The sequence below is a fragment of the Natrix helvetica genome (genome assembly GCF_964273705.1).
Source record: "Natrix helvetica genome assembly, chromosome: 4".
Lineage (NCBI taxonomy): Eukaryota > Metazoa > Chordata > Lepidosauria > Squamata > Natricidae > Natrix > Natrix helvetica.
This window is the reverse complement of record NC_138550.1, coordinates 12,480,681-12,502,843: the sequence shown is the minus strand read 5'-3', so window position 1 is coordinate 12,502,843 and position 22,163 is coordinate 12,480,681. Positions and strand designations below refer to the sequence as shown.

The 22,163-nt window shown below is 43.9% G+C and overlaps 1 protein-coding gene across 4 annotated transcripts in view; it reads right to left on the bottom strand.

Annotated features, from left to right (window-relative positions):
- The window catches only part of AMOTL1 (angiomotin like 1), a 108,223-nt gene that overhangs the window by 38,696 nt on the left and 47,364 nt on the right, over positions 1 to 22,163 (bottom strand). The window contains exon 1 of one of the 4 annotated variants that reach the window (XM_081950693.1): positions 19,045 to 19,190. The exons of the other annotated variants lie outside the window; for them this stretch is intronic. Coding sequence (XP_081806819.1) covers positions 19,045 to 19,063 — 19 coding nt within the window. The 5' untranslated portion in view covers positions 19,064 to 19,190. Of the gene's footprint in view, positions 1 to 19,044; positions 19,191 to 22,163 lie in introns of those variants that run through there. 4 annotated transcript variants of the gene reach the window in all.

Sequence of the window (22,163 nt, the reverse complement as noted above, 5' to 3'; positions counted from 1 at the left end):
TTCGCCCAGGCTCGGGAGAAACTGTAGCTAACATTATGGCCGGTTCGGAGAACTTCCAAATTTCACCCGTGACTGGCCCCTTCCATGAGTTTACACGCAGCCCGTTTTGGATGCGAGATAAGTGCATGCGGAGGTTCGGGGAGGGGGGAAAATGGGCTTCCTGAAAATTCCAGAAGGCCCGTAACAAGCCCATTTGCACCCTCCGGAGTCTGGGGGAAGCAGTTTTCACCCTCCCAGAGGCTTGAGGAAAGCCTGGGGAAGGCGAAAACATACACACACACACCGCTGTGGTGCAGGAGGTCGATTAGGCCACACCCACCATGGCCACGCCCACCCAGCACCCGGGCAGAGAACCCGTTGCTGAAATTTTTGAAGCCCACCCCTGACTGTAACCCTCTGACCGCCATCTTGCAGATTTCAACTCCTTTCTGGATGCTCCTGCAATTTATGGCAGCTCTCCGCATGGAACCTAAAATTATTGGAAAGCATCAGACTTCAACGGTGCTTCAAAAACTTTAATTCTGACTTCCGGTTCCGGCGGCTGATGGCGACGGGCAACTCGTTTGCTCGCTCCGGCTCCCCGGTGGGCTTCCCCACTCCTTGGGGGGCACAAGACGCCCCGAAGAAGCGTCCTGCCGGAGGAGCGGCATCGCGGGGGATCCCTGCATCGGTGGCGGCTGGTGGGGGGCCCCCAGCCTCGCTCTAGGCACCGGGGGGCAGTATTGGAGGGCGCGTAAAGCGTCTTCGCAACAGGCTGATCGGAGAATGAAAAAACAGAAGGAAGCAGCGGCGGTGTGGTGAGGCGCTACCCCCCTTCACTCCCTTTCTTGATTTGAAGAACTTTTCAGCACTTTAAAACTTTTACTCTCAGCTAACTTTGGAGGCGCGGCTGGAGGGAGGTGGATTTCCCCCCCCCTCGGACAAGCGGCTTGGAACAATTCTGCTCTCAGCCCCAGGGGAAGGAGGAGGGGGGAGAGCCAACCAATGATGCCACACCCTTGCTTAAAGTGACTTTCATTGAACCTAGCTCTATAATTTACTGATGATCTGAGGACTTTGGGAACTTTGAAAACTTTGTTATGCCTCTGAGCCCGAAGCTGGCAGGGCAAGATGGCACACTTCCGTTGTCTTCATGAACTGTGAAACCTGACTCCACCTTTAAAAATTCAGGCTTCCGGTCTTTGTCCCCGTGCTACCCAGAAGAATCTCTTGTGGATTGTTACTCTTTGAACTCTCTGGGGTGGAAAATTTTACTCTATTGTCAGGCTGTCTAGAGAAATTCTCTCCTGCTTGGACCTTCTGCCTCCTGGACTCATCTGGCTGCTCTGCTGCTCCAGCTGTCCATTCTCTACATTGACTGAACTCTTTATTCTATAAACTATGTCTCCTAAAAGACCACCCCCTGGAAAGCCTGGCTTTGCTACCTCTGCCCCGACATCAGCAACATCCAGTCCTGCTACACAATCAAAGATTACAGACCTGATGCATCCTAAAAGTACAGAGATGGATTTGCAACAAATGCTCCAGCAACTCTTACAGGGACAAGAGGAAATTAAGAAACAATTAGCGGAAATGAAAGAAGAAATTAAAGAGAACCAAGCCCAAATTTATAAGAACTCACAGAGACTGGACCTTGTGGAGGGTGGGGTGGCGGAGATGAGGGGGGGTAGAGGCAGTGCAGAAGGGAAACAAAGAACTTGATACCCAACAAATGAAAACAGAATTTGAGAGAATGTCCTTTTATCTTAGATTTCAAAATGTGATGGAAGCAGATGATGAAAACATAAGGGACATCATGATAAACATCTTGGCTGAATACATACACAAAGAAAAACAACAGATGGAATGGGAGATAGATCTGGTTTATAGAGTGAATTCAGCCTATGCCAGAACACACAATGTACCCAGGGAGGTACATATTAAATTTCTTAGAAAAAGCACAAGAGACGAAATACTGGGTGTACAAAGGGGGCAAGCCCTGACATACCATGATAGGGAGATAACTATCTTGAAGCAGATCCCCAAGAAAATTAGGGAAAAAAGGAAAAATTATTCGCAATTAGCGAATAAATTATACCAGAAGGGGGTGTGGTTTAGATGGTTGATGCCTGAAGGTATGTTGATATTCTGGGAGGAGACAAGAATTAGAATTAACACACCCATAGAGGCACAGGCCTTTATGGAAAAAAACAAAATACACCTAGAAAAAACAGAAGATCCTACAACGGATATGCAGGACACGGGAGGGGCCGGAGCTCTGCCAGCGGGGGGAGAAGGGGCAATACCAAGAAAGCTCAGATCACAAAAATGAATAAGAAAATCTCATTGATATAAATTGACCGAAAGTAGTAATGGAATTAACATGTGGATCATATATTACTATGTACTAAATTGACTGAAAGTACTAATAGAACTAAAATCCTGATTATATATGACTATGTATTAATGATTTATACTCAGATGTATACTATGAGTTTGGAGGGAGGGGGCGTCTACCACACTTTGCAACTGCCAAAATTTGTACACCTTTCCACTACCCTTTTCCTTGTAAATTTTAAAAAAACCAATAAAACTTTGTTTTAAAAAAAAAAACTTTAATTCTCCCCCTTTTCTGCCTCGACGTGCTGTATCAACAAAATTTACAGCGGTTATAAAAAGCCTTGGGACAGGAAGGCCATGGCAACCTTAGTTGTAAAAAATGATTTAAGATCGTGTTTTTGCCCAAGGTCGCTATGAAAACAGACCAACGGTATAGGTAAGACGAGGAAAAACATTGCAACAGAATGATGTCCCCCAATACTCCAACTCTCAAAGTGAAATGACATAACTTTTGTATCTGCCTCAAATTGCTACCTCTGCTGAAATGCACTCTTTTGATTTCACTGTCTATTCTAGTAAAGGTTTATGTTTGGTCACTGGAAGATTAAATGAATCCCCGGAGCAAAATTGTACAGACCATTCTCTGGTTTGTGAGAGACATAATAATGGCTTTGAAAGTTCAGCACTGGGCCAACGCTGAAAGTCCTGATTACATGCAAACATACAGAGGGAAATTGTCTTTAATACAACCCCATCCCCAATTTTAGATAGGGAAGCACTATCTGATCCCTTGCCCAGGATCGTCATCAACTGTTAATTCTGTGCCAAGTTTTACTCCTCCAATGAGTTAGCTCCAAATTAGCAAATCCCCAGTTGTCTTTGCTATTTTTATTATCCCTATGGGAATTTTCCTGTATGCATAGCAATACAGTAAATCAAAATTCGCTTCTTTAGTCTTATTCCAGCTCATTTCCACACATTGATTCAACAAAGACACAGAGACAAGCAAAATGCATATACTATACCACCTCTAGAAACGAAATTATGGACAAACACACATTTCACACGTACACACAAAATTCTGGAAAAAGCATACCATAATGAGCCACGGTGGTGCAGTGATTAGGGTGCAGTACTGCAGGCTACTTCTGCTGATCACCAGCTGCCAGCAGTTTGGCAGTTCAAATCTCACCAGGCTCAAGGTTGACTCAGCCTTCCATCCTTTCGAGGTGGGTAAAATGAGGACCCAGATTGTTGGGGGCAATAGGCTGACTCTGTAAACCGCTTAGAGAGGGCTGTAAAGCACTGTGAAGCGGTATATAAGTCTAAGTACTATTGCTATATTAATATAAATTAATTAACAAATTCATATATTTTTCAAACAAACATATAGCTGGATGGTGATAATTCTTCAAGGATGATTTCTAATATATTTTTTAATCTGTCCAGTCCAACATTCTCTCTACCATCACTAGGCTGCCATGTGCCAAATTCAGAAAAAAATATACACAAATAACAATTGGGGCAGTGCGCATGTATATTACTGGGACAGAACATGCCACTTTTCACTCTTTTTTGGTGATTTGATCATTTACGCACACATTATTACATCAAATAATGACAAGCACTAGGAAATTAGTCTTCTCTGGGCACAATGAGAATATATCTGCTGAACAAAACTCCTCATTGGTGGCAGGAAGGGCATCCGGCCAGTAAACACTCTTCTAGCTCCATTCAATTGCCCAGATTCCACCCCGCAAAGGATTATCGGGTCGTTAAAAGAAGATGACTAGTAAGTCAGACTTCTCTGGTTCATTCCTTTCAAGCGTTCAACTTCAACTTTAATCTGAAATGTCTTTCAATGGATCCAGTTCTGGCATTTTTTTGATGACACTGCCATTTTCATTTTAACTCAGAGTTGAAGTGCAGCTACTGCTAATTAGCAAATTCTGTCTTACCAGCATTTATGGAAGCTCACACACACACACAACTTGAGAATCCTGAATTTCAGGTGTGAGCACCCTTTGAACAACTGAGGTAAATTCTAGTCAATGAAAAACTGAAATATCCACAAGATAGCAGAAGAAAAAAATCTGATTTATTTGTTTTGTTTTGCTGCCCTCTGGTAATTATCTGCAATTTTCATAGCCAGCTGATTGGGAGGAAATGGGGATTTTGCAGTAACCTTCCCCTGGAGTGGGTAGGAAATAGAGATTTTACAGTATTCTTCCCCTGCCATGCCCACCAAACCATGCCCAAGCCATGCTCACCAAGTTATGCCATACCCACCAAGCCAGCCCATAGAATGAGTAATAATTTTTTTTGAATCCCACCAGTGTCACACACTTTTGGCCCTCCCAAGGTCAAATACAATCCTGATGCGGCTCCCCAATGAAATCAAGTTTGATACCCCTGAGCTAGGGCATCTGTCAGTCAACAAATTAGAATTTTTCTATATGCATGCATCTCTGAAAAAGAAAGGCTATTTTCCATAGGATCTTAAATTAGCTGATATTCCAGTTAGCATAAAAATTAAAACTGCTATATCAATACAATACAATACAATAGTAGAGTTGGAAGGGACCTTGGAGGCCTTCTAGTCCAACCCCTGCCTAGGCAGGAAACCCTATACCGTTTCAGACAGATGGCTATCCAACATCTTCTTAAAGATTTCCAGTGTTAGGGCATTCACACCTTCTGGAGGCAAGCTGTTCCACTGATTAACTGTTCTAACTGTCAGGAAATTTCTCCTCAGTTCTAAGTTGCTTCTCTCCTTGATTAGTTTTCACCCATTGCTTCTTGTTCTAGCCTCAGGTGCCTTGGAGAATAGTTTGACTCCCTCTTCTTTGTGGCAACCCCTGAGATATTGGAACACTGCTATCATGTCTCCCCTAGTCCTTCTTTCTCTTAAGCTAAACATACCCAGTTCCTGCAACCGTTCTTCATATGTTTTAGTCTCCAGTCCCTTAATTATCTTTGTTGCTCTTCTCTGCACTCTTTCTAGAGTCTCCACATCTTTTTTACATCATGGCGACCAGAACTGAATGCAATAATTTTGCCTAGCTTTTATCTCAAGGTGACTTCATAGAAAACGTTCAGCATTCCTGCACCTGTATAATCTTTAGGTATAACATTTGCACATGCCAGATAAACTCAGCAACCCATGTGTGCAAAGAAAGGAAACAAAATATGAAAGCTGCAATCTTGCCTTTGACGTAAGAAATAATCCATTCACACATAAAACGTAACAAACACACAGAGGCATTCTACCAATTAGAAAACTTCCTTTATATGCTCAACACTATCATAAAACAAAAACCCTGACATCTGGGCCACTTGAAACATTTGGTATCTGCTTAGCAAAGCTGGAAGGATTTGTTGATATCACAATTTTTCTTATTCCTTGGAGAATCACAACCAAATACTCAGAATGGCATTCAATGACCATTTATGGAGGAGGATACCTATTATCAAAATTTATCAAGAAACTACCATAGCCACATATAAAAATTCAAGAATCAGTCATTTATGAATGCCTGCAACATATTTAAAAACCAACAGTCTTCCTATTTTGGTCATCTTAAGGCAGTATTTCAAACCTTGGCCACTTTAAGATGTGTGGACTTCCAACATCCAGGATTCCCCAGCCAGGATGACTGGCTGGGGAATTCTGCAAGTTGAAGTCCATACCTCTTCACGTGGCTTCCTCAAGGTTGAGGAACACTGCATTAGAAAATGAACCGAAAATAAAATTAAGCCAAAGGGCAATTTTCATTATGGTCATTGAACAGGCTGTGAAGCAGATGGGAACCCTCTATGGTGCTGAAGGAAGAATTTAAGCCACTAGTGATAGCAAGAGGGCTGACAAGAATCAACACGCCCATAGGCCCATCTCTTCTGCCATTCCAGCCTGCCCTTCTTTATTATTAAAATAGTCTGTCTGTCTGTCTGTCTGTCTATCTATCCTTCTTTCTTTCTTTCTTTCTTTCTTTCTTTCTTTCCTTTTCTTTTCTTTCTTTCTTTCCTATCTATCTATCTTTCTATCTATCTATCTATCTATCATCTATCTATCTATCTATCTATCTATCTATCTATCTATCATTGTCTGTCTGTCTATCTATCTATCTATCTATCTATCTATCTATCTATCTATCTATCTATCATCTATCTATCTATCATCTATCTATCTATCATCTATCTATCTATCTATCATCTATCTATCTATCTATCTATCTATCTATCTATCTATCTATCTATCTATCTATCTATCTATCTATCTATCTATCATCTATCTAACTATTACTGTGAAATTGTCCTCTTCCAGAATAAAAAGCCCTTCTTTACATGGTTAGTAAATAAGAGGTCTGGTATTCTGTGCCCCAACTAGCAGTTCCAAATGTTGACCTCAAAAGATTGCCAGCTCCAACTTTCAGCATTCTAGACCGGTGATAGTGGACCTTTTTGACACCGAAAATGTACCCTAACCGGAACGCGTGTGCACCAGAAACTGGAAAACCAGGTGGCTGGTGCGTATGCACCAGAACCAGGAGAGCAGCTGGCGATGGGTGCGCGTGCCCACAGAGAAGGCTCTGCGTGCCACCTCTGGCACAAGTGCCATAGGTTCCCCATCACGGTTCTAGACTCTATAGCAGAGATATCAAACTCAAGGCCCGCTGGGTGCTTATATCTGGTCTGCGGGGCCGCCCTGGAAACAGTGGAGGAGTCCGCGGTGCCTCAACCAGTGAAAACGGAGCTCTGGAGGGCCACATGCGGCCCTCCCGAGCTCCGTTTTCACTGGCAGAGGGTTGCAAGAAGCCGTCGCAGGGGAAAAAGAGCTCAGGAGCCCGTTTTCGCTGGCAGAACACTTGGGCCGCCACAGGCACCCCTGACAGGAGTGAAGTCGAGCTGGCCACACCCATCCCAGTCCTCCAAGTTCAAACACCACCCTGATGCGGCCCTCAATGAAATCATGTTTGACACCCCTGCTCTATAGGAAGCTAGAGAAGAAGAAAGTTAGATCCTACACTGAAGAGCATCACAGTAAAAATTAATGTCCTAGTATGGAGGCAGTCAACTAACGCCACACCTGATAAACTTCTACCTTTAAACAACTGAAAATGAGGGCTAGCTAGATGTATTTATGCCCTGGATTTTCCTGGCAGTAGGTTCCAGTTTGGGCATTTCAGATGATTTAAAAAAATCCCCATAAGTGAGGTTGTACAAAAGGTGTTAGAAAGGTGTTTTGAGGTCTGGTGAAGTGCCAGCTCCTAAAATACTTCTCCGAAATAATCAGTGCCTATCTTAAATAAAGCTAAAGCTCACCAGACTCAAGCAATGTTCCAGTATATATGCAGTACTAGCTTAATTGCAGAACTACATGTAACTATCTGTAAATACAGTAAAATATCCAGCCGAGTTTCTTTATTTTGGACTAACTGAAAGTACAGTGAGCCAGAACTGACTCCTTCCTTTTTCTGACCAGAATTTTAGATAATGAAGGCAAGCTGACTGACTCAATTTCTGGATTTTAGTGAGACTCCTTCATTGTTATCTGCTTATTCTGGCATCCGACTTCCAGCTTGTCCATCACTATGAAAACAGATCTCTTATCTTCCCTTCAACCATTCCTGAACTAGATCTCTTATCTTTCCTTCAACCAGTCTTGAAAGAAGCCAATAGCTTACAACTTTTCGCACAGCTAAGTTACAATCAAAGTTTGAATTCCATGCCAAAGTTCAAGTTTTACACCTTTCATTTAAAATGACATCCAATTAAGCAAAATGCCTGAGTGAATTCTTTTCTCTATTCAGATGGGATGAGTGCAAACATTTTCCCTACCAGTTCTGGGGTGGTGGTGGCGGCTTGGTGGTCATGTGAGTGGGTGGGCATGGCTTTGTGGTCACATGACCAGGCGGGCAACAAGCAGGAACCTCACAGAGACCCGGGGAGCTCAAAAACCAACTATCACATTTTACACAAAAACAACACAAAAGCTACACAACTGACTCACACACAATGCAAAAGCAGCTGGACTTCACATTAAAAAAAAGTTTCTGATGCTGCACAGCTGATTGTCACAGCTGCGCGTCCGAACCTTTTTAAAACTTTTTTTAACATTTTGTCCGAACCCGTAGTAAAACAATGCTAAAAAAAAAAGAGTACAAAAAAGTTCCAACAATCAGCTGTGCTGCGTGATCCTCTGAACTTTTTTCTTTACATTTTATAGCATTTTTTTTCTGCCGGTCTGGGCAAATCAGTAGCATTTTTATTATCAGTTCAGGCAAACTGAACCGAACCGGTAGCTTTTCACCCCTGGTTGAGTGACTGATTATGAGCTTGAAGATACCTGTGACTCTAATTAAAGTAAACAGGTCTGCTTGAGAAATCATCCAATCATGTATTTTAATTCTTAGTGGTACCAATAGTTAGGTCCATGCCATTTTCATTTGTTTTATTATTTACAAGAACATATATATCAAATGCAAAATTTCTGCTCCATGGACAATGGGATGGAATAAAGCAATTTTTCTCAACCATGACCATTTTAAGATGCATGGACTTCAACTCCCAGAATTCTTGAGCCAGAAGCCTCCCAATGTAATTCTGGGAGTTGAAGTCCTTCCATCTTAAAGTGGTTAAGGTTGAAAAAATGGTGCATGCCATTTAATTGTGTTTGTATTTCACTGCAAATGGGATTCTGGTGGGAAAAGTGGAGGACTATCAATCCTTTTGTCTGCATTCATAAATCTTGCTGCCATGAAATCACAACCAGGTAATTTTGCATTAATTGCAAATGATGTGCCATTATATGAAGCAAAGTAAACATGGACAAAGAGAAAGAAAAGCTGAAGGTTGGCGGAGGATGAACGGAAGAAGGTAACAACTAAACACGATAAAGGCTACAAATCCCTCTTCAAAGTTCTTCGTGTGATCACGGTTGCTAAAATTATCAAGAAATTTAAGGCCCATAGGACTATAGACAACCTATCTTGGTGAGCCCCAAGAGGAAAACTAACCTCACATTGGACAGAAACAGAGTTCAAATGGTGGAGGGGAAAATCCCAAGGAAAACTTTCAAAAGAAAAAAAAACAAGAAAGTCCAGTTACCTCCTGAAAAAGCACCTTTGGGACAGTGGTGGGATTCAAATTTTTTTACAACTGGTTCTGTGGGTGTGGCTTTGTGGGTGTGGCAGGGGAAAGATACTGCAAAATCCCCATTCCCTCCCCACTCACAAAATTTCCGCTACCGGTTCTCCAGAACTGGCTGAATATGACCTCTGCTTTGGGGCAACCATAACCTGGATGACTGAGAATCTCTACAGACTTTTAGCTATGCCATTTGGGATGAACAGCCTTTGAATGGTGTGGGAGTAGAAATGGATTTCCAGAGGAAAAATGGCAGACTGCAGGAACAAGGAGCCTCACTCAGGTGACTCCGAGGACACAGAAAAAACCTCCAAGTGCTTCAACGACCCTCTCAAAGGATGCAAATGACCAGCTGTCTGCAAGGAGTATAAATCCTTCCATCCCCCACTCTCCTGTCCGAGCTGAAGAAGCTTCTTGGATGAGCAGTGAAACGTCTTCAAAACAAAAACAAAAAATTAAGAAATTCCAGTTGCCTGCTGAAAAAGCACCTTTGGGCCAAGGAAATTCTCATCAAATCCTGTCTGACTTCTAAGATCAAAGTACAACAATTTGCACTATCTGTCAGTGACAAAGGCCTCCACAGTAAAAAAAAAAAAAAATCCACTTTCTGAAAGTCAGACACAAACAAAAGCCAGCCTGGAATTTGCCAAAGTGCACGTTGACAAACCACAGTCCTTTTGGAAGACAATGAAACAAAACGAGACCCTCTTGGATAAATTAGAGCAGTTCTCATATTCACAGAAGAAAATAAATGACATTTTTAAAGAAAAGAACGCTATCACTGCTGTGAAACACACAGAAGAGGGGCCATAATGTTATGGGTTGCTTTGCGGCCTCCTGCACTGGGTGCCTTGAATCTGTGCAAGCACAATAAAACCAGATTATCAAGGCATCCTGGAACGGAACATAATGCCAAATGTCTCAGTCAACAGGATAACGATTCAAAATATGCGGTACATCTTCTTCTACGAGAACCCAAGAATGGTTGAAAGCAAATCATTGCTGCTTTTGTTCTAAAGAGGTCTGCGATAAGTTCTGACTTGAATCCAATCTCTAGAAAAAGCTGACCGTCACAGCTAGGAGAAGGAAAGCATCTAAGACAGCGGTGTCGAAATACGTCACATGCAGGCCACGCCCACCCCAGCTCCGCAAAGAGGGGAAATGTCGCAAAACGCCACGTGATGGCGACGTGCGCCCCTCCCTAGCTCCGTTTTCGGCCGCAACGGCCACCTGCAGCCCTCTACCAGCAAAAACGAAGTTTGGGAGACTCTGTTTTCGCTGGCAGGGGCTGCAGGAGGCTATCACAGTTGAAAACAGAGCTCGGGAGCTCATTTTCACTTGCAAAGCACTCGGATCACAGGCGCGCCCCACCCCCAACATGAGTGACGTGAAGCTTGCCACGCTCACCCAGGCCCTTTGAGGTCAAAAACAACCCTGATGCGTCCCTCAATGAAATTGAGTTTGACACCCCTGCTCTATGTCCATATTGTGTTTCATACATTGCCTTTCATTCTTTAAACTTCTCACCTCTTTTTAAAGACCTCATCAACTCCATCCAGCTATTACTGTCTCAGTCTTCCCCCTCCTTTTAACCCAGTCTCTCTCTCTCTCTCTCTCTCTCTCTCTCTCTCTCTCTCTCTCTCTCTCTCTCTCTCTCTCTCTCTCTCTCTCTTTTGGAAGCAAGCATACAAAGACTACGTCTGCAGCTACCAACTCTTTTTATTTTCTACCAGAGGCCCACAGGTCTTTTTGTAAATAAAAAGGATGCTAGAAGATACTTGAAATTATTATTTTTTAAAATCGGAGCCAGTTGGGGGCAGGGCATCTGGCAGATACCAAGTGGGAAGAGGCGTCTAAGCAAATACTTTCTACTAGTCTAAAAGGCATTTTCAGCAGCATAACTAGAGGCTTTAATATTAAAGTTCTCTGCAATATAGAGCACTTATTTAGATTTAAGTCAATAGAGCTTAACTTCTATAGTAAACAGATCGAATTCCTGGCATGGAAAAGTTAATGAGAAAGATATCTAATTGAAGGGTGGTTTACCAGTGAGTAAGCTAATTTTACATTACATGGGTCAGTGATTTGGGAGCAGGATTATATACAGTATATAGCAGTCAATTAATGTACTGGGTTACTCAAGAAATACAACAGTTTGGGCTCATGGAAACACATGCTTACATCATTGCTTTGAAAAGGGCCCCTTTTCTGGATACTTGAAATCAGGGAGTTATATCCAGCTAAGTCAGCTGCATCCTTTATGTCTTAAAGGAATCGGAAACTAACTGGAACTAGTAGTTTGAATTCAAGCCCTTTATTGAAATAGTCGTAATGTAATTCTATGAACTGCAAGGAGATCAAATCAGCCAATCCTAAAGAAAAACAAAACCCTGACTGTCCTTTGGATCAGCAAGCACTGAAGCTGAAACCTTGGTTAGATGGTGTTATCAATGCAATGAGCATGAATTTGGGCAAACTTGGGAGATGGTGGAGGACAGGGGGAGTTGCTTTGCAATGGGCCATGAGATCACAAAGAGTCAGACACACAATTTAAAAACTAAACAACAAGAAGTGTGGTTTTTTTTTCCTCCAGTGGGACCAGTCTATCAGAGAAACCTGATACCTAATTACGGGATGGAACATACTGCTTTCATTTTAGCCTTTTAGCCCCAATCAAGGGGCCTTTGCAGGCAGTCGCTTTCGTGACAAACTATTTTTGTGTTAAATTATGGTGCTTTTTTTACCGACAAGGAAATAAAAGGAGACTAGTATAGATCTATTTCAAGCTATTTAGCTCTCATCAGCTAACCATACCCAGGTTCAATCCCAGAAGGGTATGGCTAGCTGATGAGAGATAAATAGCTTGAAATAAATTTATACCAGGTAAAGGTTCCCCTCGCACATATGTGCTAGTCACTCCTGACTCTAGGGGGCGGTACTCATCTCTGTTTCAAAGCCAAAGAGCCGGCACTGTCCGAAAATGTTTTCCGTGGTCATGTGGCCGGCATAACTGAAAGCTGAAGGCACACGGAATGCTGTTACCTTCCCACCAAAGGTGGTTCCTATTTTTTTCTACTTGCATTTTTATGTTCTTTTGAACTGATAAGCTGGGACAAGTAACGGGAGCTCACTCCATTATGCGGCGCTAGGGATTTGAACTGCCGAACTGCCGACCTTTTCTGATCGACAAGTTCAGCGTCTTAGCCACTGAGCCATCTATGCTAGTCTCCCTTTATTTCTTTGGTGGTAAAACATAAATTTAACATAAACAACAATTTAATTCAATCTGCAGAGTGGACTATACCACAGCATATACAGGTAGTCCCCAACTTAGAACCACTTGTTCATTGACTGTTCAATATTTCAACATTGGGGAAAAAGTGACTTATGGCTGTTTTTCACAGTTATGATCATGGCAGCATCCCTGTTGTTGCTGCACATACCTTAAACTTGTCTAGTTTGAAAACACTGTACCAAACTGTAAGTCAAATGAACTGCTAAAAACACAGCTCTTCAGGAAAAAGCACAACTGAGCATGTCCCCACAAAGCACGAGCGCACATCCTTAACAGGTACAAATGTCTATTTAATCACACAGCTAGTCTCTGACGTACAATCACAATTGGGAGCGGACTCTCAATCATTGAGCAAATCAATTGTTAAATGAGAAGTCACAGGGCTGTTTCCCCTCAACAACCACAATTCTGGCACTTCCCGTTGCAGTCGTTAAGTGGACAGAGTAACTGGTAAGGAGCATAGAGCGACTCAGAGGTGTAAAGGAGGCCCTGGGAGGCCCAATGCAGGCCGTGCATGAGATGGGTATGTGTGTGTCCGTGTGTGTGTGTGTGTGTGCGTGCATATGCGTGCTGCAGACAAATCTCTCTGCTGCAGAGCCAAAAATCCTCCGTGGCTGAAAATCCTGCTTAGATTTTGGCATAGGCCTTTTTCAGCCAACCTCCAGAGATTAAATGAGACAACTTGCAACATTCCCTGATGGCTTCCCCATTGACTTTCTGGGGAAGCAGGTAGGGAAAGCAAATGGTGATCATATGATCTCAGGGCACTTGGCAACCGGTCAAAAGTACAAATGGGTTTCCATATGCTCAGATCACAGTCATGTGACCACAGAAGTTCTACAGTGGCCTGTAATTTGATACATAGGTCATAAGGCCCCATTTCAAACAATCATTGAATGTATGATTGTAAGTCCAGGATTGCCTGTACAATCACCTCTGCAATGGTCTGCAGCTTCCCTGGCTTCTTTCAACATACATACAAACATACATACATACAGTACATACATACATTGAGTACTGAAGAGAATTTTTTTAAAAAGTGGTAACTGAGGAAGAAGAGCAAGTAGAGCTGGAAGGCGGAGTTAAATATGTCATCAATTTAGAGTCTTTGCGTTCCCATAAGGGCACCAAGTCCAGCCCACCTTGAATTCTGCTGATACTTATCTAGGCCAATTTATTGCTGACCTACATGGTTGACTAGATGGTTGACTCTTGGGTATAGGCTGCAGGAATAAATCTTCTGTGCTTAAACTCAACAAATGATCCTGGTTCTTTGTACCAGCTAGTTTTTTCCCATTATCTTTTGACAATGAATCTGTACTGTACTGGCCAAATACATTCTGAAGAATATGTAAAACCCTGTTTTTCAAGAGAGAAAAACCTTGGTTACTAAATTCCACTGTATTTTGTATTTCATTTTATTCATATTTATTTTATTTATTTATTTTATTTATTTATTCGATTTATCAGTCGCCCCCTCTCCGCAAAGGGACTCGGGGCGACGTACAATCAAACCAAATATACAAGTGTGGCATGGAGGAGGTAACATCAATGTTTAACAATTCAGATGCAAGTGCAAGCCACAAGTTAAAATAAATAGCAATAAGTTAAGACAGTTAAAACAATTTAAAAAACCCAAAATTTATATGAGCCCATATAAGTAAAGGAGGAGAAAAATAATACAAATCACTTAAAATTGGCTCAAAACAACCTCCATGTTCATTCATCATCTTGATAGGATCACCTTCAAGAGACAATTGAATAGAGTCCCATAAGAACTATCTAAAAAGCTATTTTTCCTTATCATGATCCCATTTCCTGAAAATCTTAAGATTTTTTTAAATCCAAAATGTGCAAATCCTTAGTTAAAAAGCCATCCTGAAATTACTATGTCAGACTTTGCTCTGAAACTCAGTTGGATAGAATATAAAAACTGGACAAACCTGGAACAGACTATTTGAAAAACTCCTACTGAAGAAAAACAAAATATAATAACAAAATACTATTTGCCACTAGCATGTTGCATCTAGCTCTGTAAAGCTCCCCACTAAATGCCTTCAGGAAAAAATTCACCTTAGATTCAAATTGCAACTATATAATTAGAATGAAGACTTTGTTCTAATCCCAAAGATGAACTTTAGGAGTGCATGGGATAAAATTTACAAGGAAACCGCCTCGCAAGGACTAACTGAATTCCGTTCATTAACTAATAAGGATATTTAGCCTTCATCATTTTCAAAAGAAGAGTGAGCAGCTGGCAAATATGTGGCACACTTGAGAAATTACATGTCCTACCAACCGTATATTTTTCTTTTCCTGTAGCAGTTTTCAGAAGAAGCCATCATCATTATCTGGATGTTTGTTTGTTTTATATTCCAACTTTTATTATTATTATTTTTATAAACAATTCAAGGCTGCAAACATATCTTCTATGCCGTCCTCCTCCTATTTTCTCCACAATAACAATCCTGTGATGCAAGTTGGACTGAAAGTGACTGGGCCCAAGGTCACCCAGTTGGCTTTCATGGCTAAGGTAGGCAGGCAATTCCTTTAAGAGCAGTACAAAACACTAAAATTTCCAGCATGACAAATATAGCATTGGGGATAAAACCTCTTACGGATGTCCACCTGCATATCATAAATCTAATCAAGTACTAGGAGCTTCTCCAAATAAACATTAAGCTACGTTTTTAGTCCATCGTGATCTCATACAGTTTTGAAAACCACCAGATAGGACAGGCTTTAGGGGAAAAAATGAAACCAGGGCTAGAATTGTTTAAAAGTACCACTAAATTCAGGAGATTTACCTTCACAGGATTTACCTATAGCATCCTGCTTTACAGTTGCAGGAGAAGGCCATGTTAGTGTCTCAGACAGTCATTCATTGTAGCTCACAAAAGATTATGGCTTTTAATAAAATATGGTATGTGGGTGGGTGGGTGGGTGGGTGGGTGGGAGAGAGAGAGAAAGAGAGAGAGAGAGAGAGAGAGAGAGAGAGAGAGAGGGAGAGACCATACACACACAACACACACAGATTTAGAAAATAATGTCTAATTAATATAACCACACACACATTTAAGAAATAATGCTTAATTATTACACACACACAATCAAACACACAAACATTGGACCGAAGAATCACTTTCTAAAATCACTAAAATCACTTTCTCTAAAGCAAATCCCTGGACCATATTGTTGGGATCTATGCCCAACCTTCCTTGCCTAGCCTTTTTCCATCAGCAAATGTATTACAAAATTAGGGGGTCAGGTGTTGGCTTTATTTTTTTATTGCGACACTAGCCCCTTCTTTGAGCCATTGGATGGTAGCACCCTAACTCCTGACCCTTTCTTTGGCCAGAGTATGACCTCTAACATTGCAGTGAAGGGCAAGCCTTTTCATTATACTGTGCAATTATTTCATTTTGAATTATTCTTCCAAAGCTATTTCTTTGCCCAACATTTATTTTATTTATTTATTTATTAAACTTATATTGCCACCTATTTCGCCCACGGTGACTCAAGCCAGCTTACATCATTTAAAAAACCACATTAAAAAAAACCAATAAAACTAATAAAAGATTCAGATAAATTAATATAATAAAATCACACACACCCCAATCCCCGCCTGAACCACAAGACATCATATGAGCCATTTCATGGGCTCCATCCCGTTTTGGATTCCCCAGGCCTGCTGGCAGAACCAGATCTTCAGCATCTTCGAGAAAAGTAAATGGACAGCCATTTAAATAGGAGCCAGCCGTGTGCAGCAGCTGCCAAAAAAGCCAACACAGTTCTAGGCTGCATCAACAGAGGGATAGAATCAAGATCACGTGAAGGGTTAATACCACTTTATAATGCCTTGATAAGGCCACACTTGGAATACTGCATCCAGTTTTGGTCGCCACGATGTAGAAAAGATGTGGAGACTTTAGAAAGAGTGCAGAGAAGAGCAACAAAGATGATTAGGGGACTGGAGACTAAAACATATGAGGAAGGTTGCAGGAACTGGGTATGTCTAGCTTAAGAGAAAGAAGGACTAGGGGAGACATAATAGCAGTGTTCCAATATCTCAGGGGTTGCCACAAAGAAGAGGGAGTCAAACTATTCTCCAAGACACCTGAGGGCAGAACAAGAAGCAATGGGTGGAAACTAATCAAGGAGAGAAGCAACTTAGAACTGAGGAGAAATTTCCTGACAGTTAGAACAATGAATCAGTGGAACAGCTTGCCTCCAGAAGTTGTGAATGCCCCAACACTGGAAGTCTTTAAGAAGATGTTGGATAACCATTTGTCTGAAACGGTATAGGGTTTCCTGCGTAGGCAGGGGGTTGGACTAGAAGACCTCCAAGGTCCCTTCCAACTCTGCTATGGTAAAAGTGTGAGAGTGGGGGCCGTTCTAATCTCTGGGGGGATGTTCCATTTCTTTCATGATCCATGGAGAGATCCACACAAGCCCAAACACCGGTAGTCCTCAACTTACAACAGTGGAGTGACCTGTTTACAAGTTACAAACGGCACTGAAAAATGTGACCTATGGACCATTTTTCACAGGCACTTTGCAGCCTCTCCATGGTGATGGAGCCATCAACCTTCAGATGCTTGGCCACCGGTTCATATTATGACCGTTGCTTTGTCCCAAGGTCATGTGATCCCATTTTACGACCTTCTGATAAGCAAAGTCAACGGGAGGGGGGAGAGCCAGATTCACTTAACAACCAGGTGACTAACTTATCAACCTCAGTGACGGACTTAATGGATGCCGCAAGAAAGGTTGTAAAACGGGTCAATTTCACCAAAGTTTCACTGAGCAACACAAAAATCGGTGGCGGTAAATCCAAGACTATTTACAAGCTCGCTGGAAAGCAAAGGAAGGCAAGGAACCCCGCTTGCTCTTTTCTGGAGCAGCAGAGATTTGGGGGGGGGGGGTTGACCTCTTCTATCCTCCGCTAGAATAGATCCTGGGATCAATAGACCAACTGGGCTGCGGAGGGCTACGATCAGGATGCATGTGGCCTAGAGGTGGAGCTCTCGCCTCACAATCAGGAGGTTGGGAGTTTGATCCTAGGTAGAGGCAGATGTAGGGTCTCCTGCTTCGGCAGGGGGTTGGACTAGATGACCTGCAAGACCCCTTCCAACTCTGTTAATGAGGCTAGGCGGGGTGGGAGATCCTAAACGAGGGAGCGTTCTTTCCAACCTTCCAAAACAGGCACAAGGCACTCTTATCATTGCTTCCCCCCAGATTTGGCGGGGGGGGGGGCAGTTCCATTTAGCAACACCTGCCCATCCCCACTCCCAATTTCCCCGAGAAGGAGGGAGGGTGTTGGAACGAACCGGGTGCCCAGTTCCATTTAGCAAGCCTCCCCATCCTCCGCCCCCATCGTTCCCAGCCAGTTCTGGTCGGAACCATCCACCCCCATCTCCACTTCCATGTAACAAGCCTTTCCCACCCGCACCCCAGCCCATCATTCCCAGCCAGATCTGCTCGGAACCATCCATCCATCCCGGTCTCCAGTTCCATTTAACAAGCCTTCAACCACCACCCATCGTCCCCAGCCAGATCTGGTCGAAACCATCCACCCCGATCTCCACTTCCATGTAACAAGCCTCCACCCCCCCACCGCCCCCATCGTTCCCAGCCAGATCTGCTCGGAACCATCCATCCACCCCGATCTCCACTTCCATGTAACAAGCCTCGACCCCCCCCCCCACCGCCGCTCCCATCGTTCCCAGCCAGATCTGCTCGGAACCATCCATCCATCCCGGTCTCCAGTTCCATTTAACAAGCCTTCAACCACCACCCATCGTCCCCAGCCAGGTCTGGTCGAAACCATCCACCCCGATCTCCACTTCCATGTAACAAGCCTTCCCCCCACGACCGCCCCCATCGTTCCCAGCCAGATCTGCTCGGAACCATCCATCCCCATCTTTCCCACCCGTCTTCCCAGCCAGCCCCCACACCCCACCCCAACCCCAAGCACTCCGGCCATCATGGGGGAAGGCTTAAAGGCAAGCAGGCAGGCAGGCGCAGGGAAGGTTAGGGCGCAGGCGTGTGCAGCTTTGACAGGCTGCAGCGGGTTTCCCTGCGGAGTTTTGGGACTTTTGAGGGGGGGGGAACGACATCCCGCGAAGCGAAAAGGAGAGAGGGTGGGTGAGGGTCCCCGGGTAGGGGTGGGTGGGAGAGAGCGAGCCCGCACCGCGCTTCCCACGCCGGAATGCTCGGAATGCCGAAGCAAAACATTTTTTAAAAAAAATATCATTTTATTATTTTCTAAATATTTTTTTTACCTACGGCTGCCCAAATCATAGCAAACGTCTCTGGGTCCTAAGGGTGGCCCATGTATCCGCCGCGGCGAAGCGGAGAGAGAGAAATCCCCCGGCGGAGAAAGCAGAAGAAGGGACCGTCCCGAAAAACGAAGCTGCCTTCTCTGCTTTTTTTTTCCCTCGGACGCGGCCGAAGGGTCTGGGAGAGGCTCGGCGACGTAATTCGAGCCGCCCACCCACCCGCGCGCGGGGGGCTTGGAGGAAGCGGCGGCAGCGGCAGCGGCAATGGCACCTCGCCCCGAGGGCGCCGTGGCCAGGTCCTAGCGCTGGAGAGGCTCCGTTCCGCAGGCCGGACGCGCGTCGGACTCGCCTTAAAGCCGCTTTTGGCCTCGGACGTTTTTCTTTTCTCTCTCGCTCTCTCCGGGCGAGAGGGGAAAAAAGCGCAGGGCGGAGCCCGGGAGGCTGCCGAGCGAAGAGCCGGAGAGGCCCGGTGGCTTCCTTTGCCGGGCTGCAGCGCCCAACCTGCGAGGCTTGTGGGGCGCGCGGTGGTTTACCTTCTAGCCCCATAACCTAGGTGCCCTCCAGATGTTCCGGACTCCAGCTCCCATCAGCCTCTGCCGAGGCTTGAGCAGCCAATAGCAGGAGGTATTTTGGGCATTCCAAAACTCCTGAGGGGAAACTTTCCTGAAGGCCTTTGCTGGAAACTTCTACTTCAAAAGAAGGAGGAGGAAAAATAAATAAAAATAAAAGGGTGAGGGGGAATTGTGATGATGGGCGGCCGTCTGATTGAACAGGATGCCAGGGATTTTCCCTTTAGGGCTCTTCCCGTCCTGCCGCCTTAAATGCTGCTCCTCCCAGAGGTGCTTTTTTTGTTTATTTGTTTGTTTCAAGAGGCAACTGCAGTTTCTGGTTTTCCTTCGAAGACATTTCGCTTCTCATCCAAGCAGCTTCTTCAACTCTGACAAAGAAGGACTAGGGGAGACATGATAGCATTGTTCCAATATCTCAGGGGTTGCCACAAAGAAGAGGGAGTCAAACTATTCTCCAAGGCACCTGAGGGTAGGACAAGAAGCAATGGGTGGAAACTAATCAAGGAGAGAAGCAACTAAGGAGAAATTTCCTGACAGAACAATGAATCAGTGGAACAACTTGACTCCAGAAGTTGTTAATGCTCCAGCACTGAAAGTATTTAAGATAGCCATCTGTCTGAGGTGGTGTAGGGTTTCCTGCCTAGGCAGGGGGTTGGACTAGAAGACCTCCAAGGCCCCTTCCAACTCTGCTATTGTAATTGTGTAATTGTTGCAACTGAGCTGCTTGGATGGGAAGCGAAAGGGCTTCAAAGAAAAACAAAGAAAGTTGCCTCTTGAAAAAAAAACACCTTTGGGACAACTAAGGTAGGAGAAAAGCTAGGCCTAAAACTTTGTTTCATTATATTCAAAAGTACAAACTCTGGTCAAGGAGAAATATGCAAGCTGATGCAGGTCCAGTCATGACCTGGATGACTGAGAATCTCTAGAGCAGTGATGTCAAAACTTTTAGACACCGAGTGCCCAAACTGTACGCGCACACATGCCCAAACTAAAAGGTGTGCACCCAAGCAAAGATGCACTGACATGCGCTTGCACATGCACCAGCATGCCTGCATGCGCAGCAGAGACCCAAAGACAAGCTGGCTGGCAGGAGGTAGGGCATCCCAGCACTGGCAAGAGGTAAGATCTTTTTCTTTCGTGAGCTTCTGTTTCGTCGTTTGCAGGGAAACAGGAGTTCACAAAAGAAACGCCACGGAGATCTGACGCTGGGTGATAGCGCTCGTGCCGTAGGTTCGCCATCACGGCTCTATAGACTTTTAGCTGTACAATTTGGGATGAAAACCATTCAAATGGTTTGGGAGGAGGAATGGATTTCCAGAGGAAAAATTGCAGATTACAGGGACCAGGAGACCTGAAGACACAGATAAACTTCCAGGTGGCCTCAATGACTTTCTAAAAGGATGCAAATGACGAGCTGTCTGCAAGGAGTATCAATCCTTTTGTTCCCCACCATCCAGTCAGAGCTGAAGAAGCTTCTAGGATGAGAAGCGAAACGCCTTGAAGGAAAAAGCCTGAAAGTCCAGTTGCCTCTTGAAGAAAATTTTGCACCTTTGGGACAACCATGACCTGGATAACTGAGAATCTCCGTAGATACTTAAATTGCTGTTGTTACAGGCAAGAACTGGGTAGCAGATCTTCCAATTCCCAACTCTTATCTTGGTAAGAAAGCAGAGTACAGATATTCCTCGATTTGAAACCATTCGTTTAGTGATCAACGTTAGAGCGACACCGAAAAAAAAGTGACTTTACGAGCATGTTTCACATTCATGACCATTGCAGCATAGTGATCAAAATTTGGACACTTGACAGCTGACTCAGGACAGGGGACTGCAGTATCCCAAAGCCTCTTGATCCCCTTTTGCGACCTTCTGACAAACAAAGTCAATGGGGAAAGCCGGATTTACTTAATGACCATGTGGCTAATTTAACAACTGCAGTGGTTCACTTAACAACTGTGGCAAGAAAGACGGTAAAATGGGGCCAAAGTCACTTAACTGTCTTCGCTTAGCAACAGAAATGTTGGGCTCAATTGTCATAATTCAAGGGCCACCTGCAGAACATAGAATCAAAGGGCTGGAAGGGACCTTGGAGATCTTCTAGATTTAGTCCAACCTCCTGGTCAAACAGGAGACACCCTGTCTGCATTGAGAGCCTGGGGAAAAGAGAAGTAGGGTGTGGAACAGTTCTCTAATCCCAGAGTGGTTTTCCGTGCTCTCCGTGCCCAATTTTACCTTCTACAATACAATACAATACAATACAATACAATAGTAGAGTTGGAAGGGACCTTGGAGGTCTTCTAGTCCAACCCCCTGCCTAGGCAGGAAACCCTATACCATTTCAGGCAAATGGCTATCCAACATCTTCTTAAAGACTTCCAGTGTTGGGGCATTCACAACTTCTGGAGGCAAGCTGTTCCACTGATTAATTGTTCTAACTCTCAGGAAATTTCTCCTCAGTTCTAAGTTGCTTCTCTCCTTGATTAGTTTCCACCCATTGCTTCTTGTTCTACCCTCAGGTGCCTTGGAGAATAGTTTGACTCCCTCCTCTTTGTGG